Source organism: Mus musculus, chromosome 2 (assembly GCF_000001635.26).
Source record: "Mus musculus strain C57BL/6J chromosome 2, GRCm38.p6 C57BL/6J".
NCBI classification, from domain to species: Eukaryota; Metazoa; Chordata; class Mammalia; order Rodentia; family Muridae; genus Mus; species Mus musculus.
Genome location: NC_000068.7, coordinates 26,479,121 through 26,492,996, shown reverse-complemented (window position 1 = coordinate 26,492,996; position 13,876 = coordinate 26,479,121). Strand labels below are relative to the sequence as shown.

General features: G+C 54.8%; 1 protein-coding gene across 1 annotated transcript in view; it reads left to right on the top strand.

Moving 5' to 3' along the window:
• Notch1 (notch 1) overlaps window positions 1–13,876 on the top strand; it is a 45,921-nt gene that overhangs the window by 10,826 nt on the left and 21,219 nt on the right. The window contains exons 3-9 of the mRNA NM_008714.3: window positions 7,548–7,810; window positions 8,391–8,729; window positions 11,304–11,426; window positions 11,790–12,023; window positions 12,618–12,773; window positions 12,941–13,126; window positions 13,437–13,550. Of these exons, the coding sequence (NP_032740.3) occupies window positions 7,548–7,810; window positions 8,391–8,729; window positions 11,304–11,426; window positions 11,790–12,023; window positions 12,618–12,773; window positions 12,941–13,126; window positions 13,437–13,550 (1,415 nt within the window). The remainder of the gene's footprint in view (window positions 1–7,547; window positions 7,811–8,390; window positions 8,730–11,303; window positions 11,427–11,789; window positions 12,024–12,617; window positions 12,774–12,940; window positions 13,127–13,436; window positions 13,551–13,876) is intronic.

The window sequence follows — 13,876 nt, the reverse complement described above, 5'->3', positions numbered from 1 at the left end:
AGGTGCTGGCTGGCCTTACTGCTGGTATATGGGCTTCATTTGTCTTTGGGGGGGGGGGTCTCACTTTGAGAGCCATGTGTGTTACCATGAGGCTGCAGAAGGTGCCCGACTGACTTGGGCAGCTCAGACCTGATGGGGCGTGTCCTTTTCATTGTGCTCAGTCTCAGCTAAGGACTGGAGAGGGCACCAGGATGCCAGTGAAGTGATACTTGAAAAGAGGCCAAGCGTGGGACATCAGTGTCCACGGGGCAGAGGGGCCAGGACCTGCAAGCTTTGAGCTTGTCCTAGACCCACTGGCCTGGGACACCCTGGGTCCTATACAGCTCCCTCCCCAGAGTACCTCCTCTTCCCTGGACCCCTTCTAGAGCAGGGTACATTCAACTGGCTCTCCTTCTCATTTTTCCTGTGTCCTAAGGCAGAACAGAAGATTCTCATGGATGGCCAGTACACTGTGAGACAATTTGTGACCATTATTGGGATGGGGCCTTCCTATCTGCTGCAGTATGGGGACCTCCCAAGCAGGGGACTTCTTCCTTGTTGGAAGACATTTGGTTGAAGTGGGGGCTGCTGAGTTTTGAGGAGTGGGGTGACCTCTGGGGTCCCCCACCAAAGCTGCAGTCTGCACTTCAGCAAGTCATTCAAAGAATTCACTGAAAGCGGGTTTCCTAGGGGGCCCTGGAAGAATGCAGCCAAGATCTGTGTCACTTTGTCTGCCCAGCAGCCAGTGTGGCTCTGCCCCAGTGGGTAGCTGGACATAGGCTTCATCAGCACATCTTCAGTGCCACCAACTGGAAACGATAGCCACTGGGGTGGTGGCAGGTGACCAGCCGCTAGGAGGGTCTTGAGGGGTTTGGTGAAGCTGAGAGTTTTGAGGTTTCCCTTGCAGTCAGTGGCAGGGGCTTCCCAATTCTGGGTCCCTCACTAAGAACCCTGCCCCCTTCCTAGGAGTTTTGTTTCAGCCAAACTCCCCTATTGTGTGTGCCTTTGCCCTCCCGCGTCCCCTCCCCCCCCAACCCCGAGATCAGATAACCAAAGAGATGAGGCAGTTTGGGATACAGGAAACTTCTCACATTCCCAGGGAGCCTCTGCTACTCTGTCTTGCCTGTGACTGTTCTCTGAACCAAGGCTGTTCCACTGTGGGTGTCAGGAATTAAGCACTACAGAATCTGGAATGTATATGCAGAGCCTGCTAAGCCTCTGTCTTCCCATCTGTAAAATGGGCCTAGCCCACCTCCAGGACTGTAGTAAGAGTCTAGTGAGGTGAAGCTTCTGGCATCCAAGGGCCCAGTTTAGCCAGGTAGGAGCATGTCTTCTCTTTTGAACTTTGATGGGCGGGGGTGGGGGGGTGGGGTGGGGGGGAGCAGGGGGGACAGAGTCGTCTCTGGATAGCTCCCTCTCACCATCTTCACATTTATTTGGGGGAAGCAGCGATGGACAGGTGCTTTGTTGTAGATCTCAGTTTGGGGCCTCTGGCTTCATCTCTCTCTGGACAAAGCTTTTCCCTCTGCTTAGTGGGAGCAGCTTCAGGGCCAGGGCTAAGTTCCAGAGTGGCCTGCCGTTGTCCACTGTGGCTATTTCTAGCCTTCCTTGGTACTGCTGCACACACAGAGGTTTGTCCGCATGAGTCCCAGGGACCACTCAGAGTGGCTGGCAGGCATTGTGGAGTGGAATGTGGGAAGACACATTCCCAGCCTTGTTTGCAGCTTGGGACTGTCTGTGTTTTGGGATGATCAAGCAGGAAACTGTCCCTAGTGGAGGCAGGAGCTTAAGCAGGTGTTTTTCACACCCTAGCAGTGACCCCTGCTTCCTGGTGACCCTAGTTTGCTGGATGGTGCTTTCACCAATGGTGGAAGGGGCACACTGGGTGGAGTCTCCCACCCCTGCTCCCGTGGGTCACCACTTCCCACAGACCAACTTCAGGAAATTGTTTAATGCCACCCCCACCCCCAGGAGCCTTTTTGCCCCCCTCAGAGGGGCCTTCACCGGCAGCAGCCTGGAGGGGAGTATTGTTTTCCCTATAGTGGGAAAAGGTGGCTTCCCTAGAGGGCAGGTTCCAACTTCAACTGTCTCCCACACAAAGGGCTTCCCTGAGCCAGGCCAGGAAGCCTGCGCTTTTCCTGAGCTTCCTTTTTCAGCGTATTTTAAACCACCCAAGGATGCAACTGTGGGGAAAGATTTGAAGACAAAAGAGCTGAGTGTGCTGGGAGTGGTTCTTTGAGCTGGAAAGCTGGACACTGGCTTCAATCCTGGCCAGCCCTGCAGCCACCTGTCCACATGCTACACCTGCCCTAGTGTGACCCATGTTCCTCCTCTGACCACTGCTTTCCCAGTCTGACCAGCAGTTGATGTTTGGTCCAGGGGTGTCTACTTTCCACAGTGCTGGCTGTCTTCTCAGCTTCCTGCCGCTGTGGGAGCCAGGGTCCCTAAGGCTGGGAGGAGAATACAGTTCGGTTATTCCTGCCTGCCTTCCCTGCTGGCGCAGGTGAGGCACTGATGCTGGCTGTAAGCAGCAGTGTTGCTGTGCCCTCTAGGAACGATGCTGGCAGATACCCACGTGCTTGTGCACATCTATCCACAGTGAGGCAGGAAACTGGGTTGAAGAGGGCTATTCTCACCCAATGTTCTAAATGACCTTCAGGCAAGTGTTTGGATCCAGGCAGGTTTAGTAGGAGAGCGAGGCACTTGATGCTCTTTGCCTTGAGTTGTGTGGGGAAGAGCAGGGATGGAACTGTAGTCTGTAGGGGTCCCCTGTCTCTTGGGCTTGAATCAACTGTTCTGAACCAGGGAGGATACCAGGGAGTCACTCAGCCTGCTGTAAGCACCTTCCTTCATCGAGGCACCAGAATTTAGGGGGCTTGGGCTAGTCTCTGCTCAGGTTCCAGGGCCAAGGTCCCAGAACCTCTCTCCTGCCCCCCTCCCCAAGCCTTTGCCCTGGATGGGGCTGGGTTTGTTGACCCTGTGAAAATCCTACAAGGTGGGCTTTGAGTGAGAGGTAGCCCTGGTTTTGGACCCATTGTGTGAAGGTTGGGTGGCAGGCAGCAAGCTTTACTGTATTTTTACTGAAAAGAACAAAATCAGGCTGGGGTAGGGATCTGCATGGAACCATCCCTTGGGTACAAGAGAATGGTCACCACTTGTTGAGTGGGAGCTTGCAGAACAAGGGCTTCAGCTATACTTGGGTGGCTGCAGACACAGGTAGAGCAGACTAAAGAAGGCAAGGGGCTCCCTCCACCACCATCACTCTCAGTGGTGCTGGGGACCTGAGGTATGCAGTCATGCACTGAGCCACCCTCTGCCTCTGGGCCCTAGGAGCTCAGATGCCTCAGTGCAGGCCCCTGGTCCCAGAGAAGAATAAGCAAGAGCCTTGATGCTCAGATAGGGGCCTGTGGTGCCTCCAGTCCTCAGATGGGGGCTTTAACCTGTGCAATGAGTCCATTTCTTGAGGGAGGGACTGTACTTTTGTGACTCAAACCTAGCCATGCTCAGAGTGAGAGTCCCTCAGCACCTTGCATCTGCTGGTGCCTGCTGCAAGGGCCTCTCTTCAACATCCCCCCTCGAGACAGACAGGCAGGCAGACAGACAGGCACACTCACAGAGAGAGAGAGAGAGAGATCTTTCTTGCAAAACTGAGGTGCCAAACTGAGAGTTCCATCTCACCATGTAGCAGTTAAAGCAGTGGAGCTGGGAGGGTCCTACAAGACGTGTCCCTTCTGAAAGTGCTTTCTCTCACAAGGTCTTCTGGCCCCTGGGTTCTGGGAAGCCAATGAAGGGGCTCCAGTGTTGACAACCCACCCTACCCCCTCCTCACCCCAGCTATCTCAAGTTTAGTAAACCTACTCCTTTCCCCAGCCCTACTTGGCCATAAACCCACCAAGGGCAGGAGCTAAAGAACTCCCACTACAGTCCCTCTGCCCCCTCCTCATTTTGGGGTGGAAGGAGCTGTCATCTGTCCCCTGGAGGTGGCAGATGGCCATGTAGTTTAGAAAGGAAAACAGCACTTTAGAATTAGTCCCGGGTGAGAGGCCACAGCAACATCTGCCTCTGGATGCTTTGGGGAGTCACATTTCCATGGAGTGGCGCTGCCAGGGAGGTGGGAGTCAGCACAGTGGAAATGCTGAAGCCGCCAACAAAGCCCAGGCAGCAGTTGTGGGATGTCAGGCACAGGGGCCATTTGTACTCCTCTGAGTCTGCAGAAGCCACCCCTTCCTGGGGCCCCAGCCTGCCTGATACTTACCTGCAGCCAGCCACAGTGGGACAGGTCACACCCCAGGCAATGGAGTATGTGGTACAGAAGAGGCAAAGTGGAGAAGCAGGTGGCCTAAGGAGCCCTAAGAAGGAAGTAAGGGGAGGGCACACCTGCCGTGGCCGGGTTCCCACTGTGGAGGACGCCCGAGGAGAGCATTGCAGGTGGTTCTCATCTCGTTGATGGCTCGGGCTCTCATCCTAAGCAAGTCCCACCTTCCCATTCTGGGAAGGTTTTTCCCTACCTAGACAAGAGGTGACTCGGGAAGCAGAGGACATCCTGGGTCACTCGGGGAGGCTCTGGTTGGTGTTCGGGGACTGCCCAGTGAGTGGGGCTTCCCATGTAGGGCTTCCATGCCTCTATGTTGCTCACATCCACTGACACTGGGGGATTGTGGCCATGGCTGTAGCCCAGCTGTGGCCTAAATGTCCCTTCTTAGGGACATTTGAATGCTGTGTGGAGAGCACATGGCCAGGTGTTACAGAGGTCAGACAGGTAGGCGGTAGTCAGAGGAGAAGGGCTTTTGAGCTGTTGTCTGTCTGCCAGCCCCCTGTCCTAGACCTAGACCCTGCCACTTGGCTCCAGGCATCTGAGGGATGATCCCATCCAAGTGGCCCTGCTGGTCCTCCAGCTATGGAATGCTGGTGGTGGATGGTGGCCTCAGCCATGGTGGTGGACCCAACTAAGCAACATGCCTGCGCTATGGTGTCCCCAAGCCCAGGGTGGCAGTGGGGTGGACAATGGGCCTTCTCAGCCACCACATTCCCCCACGGAGGAGCGTCCCTGGCCACCAGCTTCCCAGCTCCTGCCCCACCCGCTGGTGTTGGCGTCTGGCCGCGCCCAGCAGGGGCAGCTGTCCCCTCCACAGATGCACCTGCTCCCTGCTGCCCTTTGTCCACGCTGCCGGCGCCTGATTTATTGGCCATATTTTCCCCCTTGCTGGTCCAGCGGAACACAGCAGTGTTGGCAAGTGTGCATCCCATCCAGGCGGGTTCCCCAGTCTCTCGCTGTGCTTCTTATTCAGGGTGCTGTAGGGAACACAGCCCATGGCCGGAGGGAAGAGGAATGTGAGCAAGCTTGGAGCCTTTGGTTACATTCAGTGTCTTTATCCTCAGAGACCTAGCGGGGGTTGCTTAAGGACTGGAGACCTAGCATCAGGCTTGCCCCATTTTTCCCTCCCAGGGAAATCTTCCCGCCTCTTGGAGCCTCAGTCTCACTGGCCTAGAGCTCCCCCACCCCCTTAGCCCGCAGGAATGGGTGGACGCAGCAGCTCCATTGGCTTTGAAGATGAAGCTCCCTCTGTCCCTTAACACTCCCTCCCCCGTGACTTCACCAATGGCTGGGAAAGAAAAAAAAAAACCTTTTCTCCAAGTGGGCTGAGGCCAACCCTGCTTGACAAAGAGGCATTGATCCAGAGAGGAGGGCTGCTTCTAGGGGCCAGCCTCAGCGGGCAGATCCCAGGCTCCCAGCAGCCTCTCCAGCAGGCTAGTAACTGGATCCATGAGTAGAAAGGCAAAGACTGCCTCCCAGCCTCCCCAAGGTAGATTCTACCAGAGCCTAGGTGCCCCCAGAGAAGCAGGTGTGGATCTCAGTGGCTGGCCACACTGGTGGGGAGGTGCCTTCCAAGGCTACCCCCCCATGCAGGAGGAGCCAGATGTCCCCCATCCCCACCCCACCCCCCACACCAAACACACTTCCCATGCTGGACAGGAACCATTGCAAAGGCTTGCGTTAACTCCCTGGGGAGTGGGGGTGTGATTTGTTTTCTTTAAGCCAGTTGGTTTGAGACTTTTGGCTTCTGGCAACAGATGGTCACCAGAGTGGCCATTTTGTGTCTTCCATACCCAAGCGGTAGACACAGATGAAAGGCTTCAGAGAGGACAGATGTCTCCCAGTACTTCTACTGAGATACCTGACCCCAGACCCCATGCTGCCTCCAGCAGCTCTTAGTGGGGAGGCCTCTCCTGGGGCCACTCTCACACGGGGTGGGGGGTGGGGTTGATTATAAATAGTTGTTTAGAAGCAAGTGGGGACTAACTGGTTGGCTGGAGGTAGGGATTGAGGCAAGTTACAGCCAAAGCTTGGGGTGCATGGCGGGGTGTGTGTGTGTGTATGTGTGTGTGTGTGTCAAGGGGCAGTCTGCATGCCAGTGAGCAGGCTCTGGAAATCAGGATGGGCTGTGTGTAGCCAGCACCTGGCTGTGACCCTGCCATGGGGGCTGTCCTGTCAGCTAGCACGTTCTGCCTCAGAGCCTTTGCCTCTGGGAAGAGCTTGGCTTGGCGGCTCCCAGAGCCTTCTGTGGGAGTGTGGGGCCAAGAGGTGGGGCAAGAGTGGGGTCAGGGGTTTATGGCCCAAGCTCTGGGAGCTAGGCAGACAGGTGGCTGAGGAGGCTACTGAGACTGGGGCAGTGGCACACCTTGAGCTTGTCCCCGTAGGGAACCAGCAAATCTAAGCCTGGAGACAGCAAACCCCCTCACCTGTCTGGAGGTGGGTCAGGCTTTCAGCCTCTGTCCTTCAATGAATCATGTCCTCAGAGGACGGTGCTGATGCTACTGATACAGAGTGCGTGGTACAGAGTGCGGGGTACAGAGAACTTGTGTCTGGAGGTTTTATTTGTCCCTGAGGGGGTGCCATTTTGGTTTGGGGGTATGATATGAAGAACCTGTGTCTGAGAGCGGAGTTGTAGAGAGTGGGCAGCAGCCAGCATCCTGGCATAGTCCCCTTGCTACAGGGCAGGAACTGAAGAGAGAGAAAGCACACACAGTCTCCAGTCTGCTCTGCTTCCCGCGTCCACTGTGCTATTGATGTTTGAAAGTGGAAGGAACCGTGAACTCTTTTATTACCCAGATGATGCATATTCATGACAGAAGCTGGGAGAGAAAAGCAGACCAGCCTCCTAAATGAGAGTTTCACAGAGTCTATGTCGACATCCCCCCACAGGGCTGGGGGGAGGGGGCTCTGCTGCGCCTGTAGGCTCACTTCGAGTGTAGACCCAGATTTGAAATCTGCCTGGTTTGAAATTCAGGCTGGTCTTGTCTCTAGCCTGGCCCCAATTAACAGTCATTATTATTTCTTTTTTATTGAGGTGAGGTTCACTTAGTATGTGAAAGTAACCCCTTTAAAGTGAGCGCCTCCATGGCATGCTCCAGAGCTTACGTCATCCCAGAAACCTCTGCCCAGCAAGCAGCCACTGCACCTCCATTCTAGAGCCTGATTCCAGTTGCACCCACTGCCCAAGGTCGGGTAGCCTGTGGCCATGAGAGATGAGGGCGGGGAGCTGACTGCCCTACATGTCTGTCAACAGCTGCAGCGGAGCCTTTGTGGGCCAACGATGCCAGGACTCCAATCCTTGCCTCAGCACACCGTGTAAGAATGCTGGAACGTGCCACGTTGTGGACCATGGTGGCACTGTGGATTATGCCTGCAGCTGTCCCCTGGGTTTCTCTGGGCCCCTCTGCCTGACACCTCTGGACAACGCCTGCCTGGCCAACCCCTGCCGCAATGGGGGCACCTGTGACCTGCTCACTCTCACAGAGTACAAGTGCCGCTGCCCACCAGGGTGGTCAGGTAAGGGCTATAGGAGGTTGTGAACTTCACGGTTGGGACCCTTAGGCCTGGGCCCAAGGACCCTATCTTTGTTGACTTGACATACTCTGGTACACTAAACTTTATCCTCTCCTGGATCAGAGTTAAGCTGGGATCTACTATCCAGAAAAATCTTGGGGATTCCTTGGGAACTCTGGTCCTTTTCAACCCCAAACTATCTGATTTTTGGCTGCCCTGTTCCAGGACCCCAACCTCTCACTGTTTCTGTGCGTAAAGAATGAGTCCTCATGTAGCCCGGGTCTTACCATCTCCTTGTCAGGGTGCCTCAGGTTTCCATTGCTTCTCTATGTGGGGTCCAGGAGACAGCTAGGTACAAATTTTAGACTGCCATTCCTACTTTCTGTCCTTGAGCAGTCACTTAGTCTCTTATGACTTACAGTCCTCTGTATGCAGAAAGATGGCCACATTCTGCAACAGATACTGAGCATCATGAAGATAACACTTTAGATCTATCCCTGGTTGGTACCTACATGATGTCCAAATCTGCCCTGGGTTCACAGGGAGGCCCTGGCAACAGCTGACCCTCTTCTCTGCCTCCCAGGAAAATCATGTCAGCAGGCTGACCCCTGTGCCTCCAACCCCTGTGCCAATGGTGGCCAGTGCCTGCCCTTTGAGTCTTCATACATCTGTCGCTGCCCGCCTGGCTTCCATGGCCCCACCTGCAGGCAAGATGTTAATGAGTGCAGCCAGAACCCTGGGCTGTGCCGCCATGGAGGCACCTGCCACAATGAGATCGGCTCCTATCGCTGTGCCTGCCGTGCCACCCATACTGGTCCCCACTGTGAACTGCCCTATGTGCCCTGCAGCCCCTCACCCTGCCAGAATGGAGGCACCTGCCGTCCTACAGGGGACACCACCCACGAGTGTGCCTGCTTGCCAGGTAGGTTCCATCTCAGTATGCTGGCATCTAGCCTGGTTGTCCATGTCCATGCGTGTTCCACTGTCAAGCCCGAGGGATGCAGAAAGAGTTAATACCCTTTGAAGGGAGCCCAAAAAGAAGTTTAGAGAAGGGCAGCAGCCATGGAGCCTTAGGTGTGGTATAAGAGCAGGTCAGGATAGGGATACCAGAAGTGAGGGGACACTCTCAGTGACACCACACACGTCTATTTCTGTCTGGGCCATCTACTGAGATCCAGTTAGTTTGGTGCATAACCTCCAAGCCTTCTTTCTGCTGATAAGAGTGCCTTCCCTTGGTATTTTCTTCATGCTGGGCCTCCCCTGACCCATAGCCAACTAATACCCACCATGTCAATACCCTGAGCCTCTTAGGGCAGGGAGCCAGCCTGCCTTTACAGATGCTCATGAACTGTTTGGAATCCACATGTGACTCTCTGTATGTTACGGGAGCACCCTGTCATGGGCAGTCCCTGGGGTTTCCCCTTTCTCTGGGGATGGTAATTGAATAACAGGGTCTTGAGGGCCTTAGGGGCCTCACGTTTTTCATTACTTCCTCTGCAGTGTTCTTCCCACTGTGCTCAATGTCTCTGCAGGGGTGGGGCCTGCAGGCACAGCCCTAGTCCTTTCTGTTGCTGCTCTAGCGATGGTAACTCGGTGATCTAAGGCAGCTTGGAGCTGCCGCCAACCCACTTTTGGCAAGGGTGGGGTTGGTCAACATACCAGGCCGTTGAGAGGAAGGAGGAGTGGGCTCAGGAAATAGGAATAGATTTGGTTGCTGGGGGTGACCTCGGACCACTCCCCTTGCAACCCCGGGGCCACCCTACACACTGAAAAAGGGAAGTTCCCTTCTGCCCCAAGCTTGCAGAGCCAGCCTCAAGACTGCGTGCAGACACTGGCTTATACATTTCCTGAAAGTCATTGGGCAAGCTCGGAGGTAGCCGACAGCTGCCTACACGCTTCCCAGCCTCCCTGGGGGGGCTGGGACAGGATCCTCACGCTCAGGAGGGCCCCAGAGCTGAGTTCAGCTCTGTCTTGGTGGCCACCTAAGACCTCAGCTGTTAGAACCTGTGTTGAGAGGCTAGACTGGGTCTGTCATGCAGACTGAGAGAAAGCCTTGTTCAAGGAGCTTGTGAATGGAGCTGCCACCAATCCACCTTAGGCAGGGTGGGGTGGGTCAACTCAGAGTGCTGGAAGATGGGCAGGAGGGAAGCAAGGACTGGGTGGGGTCCCTTTACCTTAGCCGGTGGGTCATCCCTGAAGACGGAACACACACTACCCTGTGCTGTGTGGAGACATGCTGTTTCAGAGTAGGGAGAAGTGAAAATTGTCCACCCAAATTGCTGTTGAAGGGAGTCCGGTCTGGGCACAGTTATACCCACCATTTGGGCTCCCAGGTAGCTATTTACCAGGTTTCCTGAAGAATGTATGAACTAGGGTGGACATAAAGAACTAAGATGGGAACAGAACTTAAGCCTGAGAGCTGACTGGGAATTAAAGCGACTCTGGCTCCTGTATATCCATCCTCTCACTCTCTCACAAGCCCGGTTTCCCTGGAGGAGGCTGTATAGGCAGAGAAGGCTTTGGCCAGGCTCCACATAGGACCTATGATCCCTTCTCCTCGCCCCCAGTGAAATCCTTCTACACCTGCTCAGGGCCCCTCCAGGCTCGCTTCTTCTTGGAAGCGTGCCCTGTGCTAGAATAAATCTCTGCACAGGCAGGGAGACAAGCTATTTGGTCTTGCTGACCCCTGGGCGGGCACTAGGCTCCAAGTTGGTTCCTCCCTCACCCAGATAAGCCTTTTCCAAGCCTCCAGCTTCTTGCTGTGGTGCAAGATGGTGGGGTGGAGGGGCATCTTTGAGGAGGAGGCAGACAGGTGGGTTCTCCAAGGGCAGGAGGGGTTCAAAGGCATCCCCAGAGATGGTGTTAATTAGTAACCGGCTGCAAGTTTGGCTGTTGCCAGACTCGCCTTTCTGGGTTGATCATTGACCCGGCAGGAGTTGAGGAGATTAATAGCTAACTAGCTGCTGAGCAGGCCCTCAGGAAGCCACACTGCAGGCCACACCTTGGGGCCCAGCCACAGGCTAGATGGGCTTGTAGAAGAGAGATGGTTGCCCTGGCTGTGCCCTGAGGAAATCACAGGTTCTGACTGAGCGGGCCTGCCTGGATCCCACCACTCTGGTTTCTAACTTAGTGCTCCCAAGCCCCACTTTTAGCTCCAGCAGTTTTAGGTATTCGTGGCTGCCCCACTGATTCAGTGTGGACAACCATAGAGTGCAATCCTCTGAAACTCTGTTAGTGGTTTTGTGGCAGAACCTCCAAGGACACTATGTTCCTGGATCCCTGTCTGTTGAGTCAGCTCTTTACATAGCGACTTTCTAGAGAAGAGCTGTCACCTGTGGACACGGGAGTAGGGATGCCACGGAAGGACAGACAGATGCCTTGTCCAGAGCAGAACATTGCAGGTCCACCCAGAATCTGAAGATACCGGAGCCCACCCGAGGCTCCTCAGCAGACTTCTGAGGTCAGGCTAACCTGCTGGCTGGCCCCTGTCCCACAGGTTTTGCTGGACAGAACTGTGAAGAAAATGTGGATGACTGTCCAGGAAACAACTGCAAGAATGGGGGTGCCTGTGTGGACGGCGTGAATACCTACAATTGCCGCTGCCCACCGGAGTGGACGGGTATGTATATGGGACTTGTAGGCAGCAGCCTTCCACTAACAAAACTGCACACCGCGGAGTGGTAGGAAGGTCTGAACTCTGTTCCACGCTATGAAAGCCCACACTGCAAGACCCAGGGTGGCTGGTAGCATGGAGCAGCAGCTTCTGTGCTTCCAGTTGGAGTCAGCACAGCTCAGCATCAGATGGTTCTTGTGAGCTATTAGCAGCTAACATCCAGAGTCAGGCCCCCCAGCACTGAGCCATACAGGAGCTAGCATTCTGGGCAAGCTACCAGGGATGAATACAAGGTTGTCCTCAGCCCCACAGCCCAGAGCAGGGAGCTCATCTTGTAGCTGAGGTTGATGGTCCTGTGACCCCTCATAGGTCAGTACTGTACAGAGGATGTGGACGAATGTCAGCTCATGCCCAATGCCTGCCAGAATGGCGGAACCTGCCACAACACACACGGCGGCTACAACTGTGTGTGTGTCAATGGGTGGACTGGCGAGGACTGCAGTGAGAACATTGATGACTGTGCCAGTGCCGCCTGTTTCCAGGGTGCCACTTGCCACGACCGTGTGGCTTCCTTCTACTGCGAATGTCCGCATGGGCGCACAGGTAAGTCGGTGCAGGAATGTCCTGGGAGAAGGGAAACTTGGTTGGCTCACCACCCCTGGTGGAAACACCTGGGGAGCCATGTATGAGATATATATACAGATATATGTGTGTATATATATATATATATATATATCAGATATAGATACAGCTCAGATGTAGATACAGGGCTGGAAATGCAGCACAGTTGGTAGAGTGGCTGCCTAGCATGCACAGGATACTGGACTCAATCCCTAGGACCACATAAACTGTGGGTAGTGGCACGTGCCTGTCAAGCCAACTCCCAGGGAAGAGTGAATCCAAAGGTTAAGGCCATCTTTAGCTATATAGCAAACTTGAGTTCAGCCTGGAATATGTGAGACCCTGTTTTAGGAAAGGGATGGGGAGAGAGAAAGCTCTGTCTCTTTGGCACCTCCAGCAATGACCCAGTAAGCCTTGCTGGACAGAGGCATCCTGGTGATCTGAACTTTGTGGGATGCTTGAGTGAGTCAGAGAGATTCATTCCAGGGTGTTGGGTGAGGATGGCCCTGCTGCAACAACCTGTTAATCCCAGGATAGGGAAAAGCAGCACCCACTCACCGCAGCTGCCTTGTCTAGGTCTGCTGTGCCACCTCAACGATGCGTGCATCAGCAACCCCTGCAACGAGGGCTCCAACTGTGACACCAACCCTGTCAACGGCAAAGCCATCTGCACCTGCCCCTCGGGGTACACAGGGCCAGCCTGCAGCCAGGACGTGGATGAGTGTGCTCTGGGTAGGTACAGATGCAGTGGCACAGGCAGCAGGAACGGGCTGGCTGTCACATATATGGGATGTGATCTGTCCTGGAGAACCACCATTTTGATGGCCTGGGCTGGGGCATTGCGGGTGGTCGGGAGGCTGCAAGGCCAGATGAGCCCTCATCCGTGCCTCTTTCACCAGGTGCCAACCCTTGTGAGCACGCAGGCAAATGCCTCAACACACTGGGTTCTTTTGAGTGCCAGTGTCTACAGGGCTACACGGGACCCCGCTGTGAGATTGATGTTAATGAGTGCATCTCCAACCCATGTCAGAATGATGCCACTTGCCTGGACCAGATTGGGGAGTTCCAATGCATATGTATGCCAGGTATGTCTTATGCCATTTCCCACCATGGGGGCTGCTAAGAGCAGGCAGCAGGGGAATGAGTCAAGGCTGCATAGCTTCAAGTAACATTTCTGTCATGGTTGGTAGCATCTGGGAAGCCGAGGCCAGGATAACAGGACAAAGTGGAGAATGTACCCAGAGTTGGGTGCATAGACTCAGTAGATATAGACATGAACCACAGTGGGCACATTAGGCCCGTATGAGGGAGGGTTATTTCTCTCCCAAGTCTTCAGCTGGGGCTCTAGAAGGACCTACCGAAGCCGTCCTCGGTCTCACCATCTCCCGTCCACAGGTTATGAAGGTGTATACTGTGAAATCAACACGGATGAGTGCGCCAGCAGCCCCTGTCTGCACAATGGCCACTGCATGGACAAGATCAATGAGTTCCAATGTCAGTGCCCCAAAGGTGAGGCCACCTACTTACCACAGGACCCGTATCCTCATGATCTCTTCCCAGACTCCTTTGAGGGAGGACTTGAGTTGACTAGGGCGTTTTCAGGCTTTCCTCAAAAGGTAAAGGCCCACGTGAGCAGTGGACGCTGTAGGGGACCTGGCACCGGAAACCCTTTACTAAAGGAGGGAAGGATGGGCAGGAGCTGCAGCGCTCCTAAGATAGGAGAGTCCACCTGCTTGGCTCTGTCCTCTTCCTGATGGTCATGGGAGTAAGGACATAGTGTGGGGATCTGACCTCTATGCCTGGGAAGGACTTGGAGGAACTGAAGAGGGGACCAA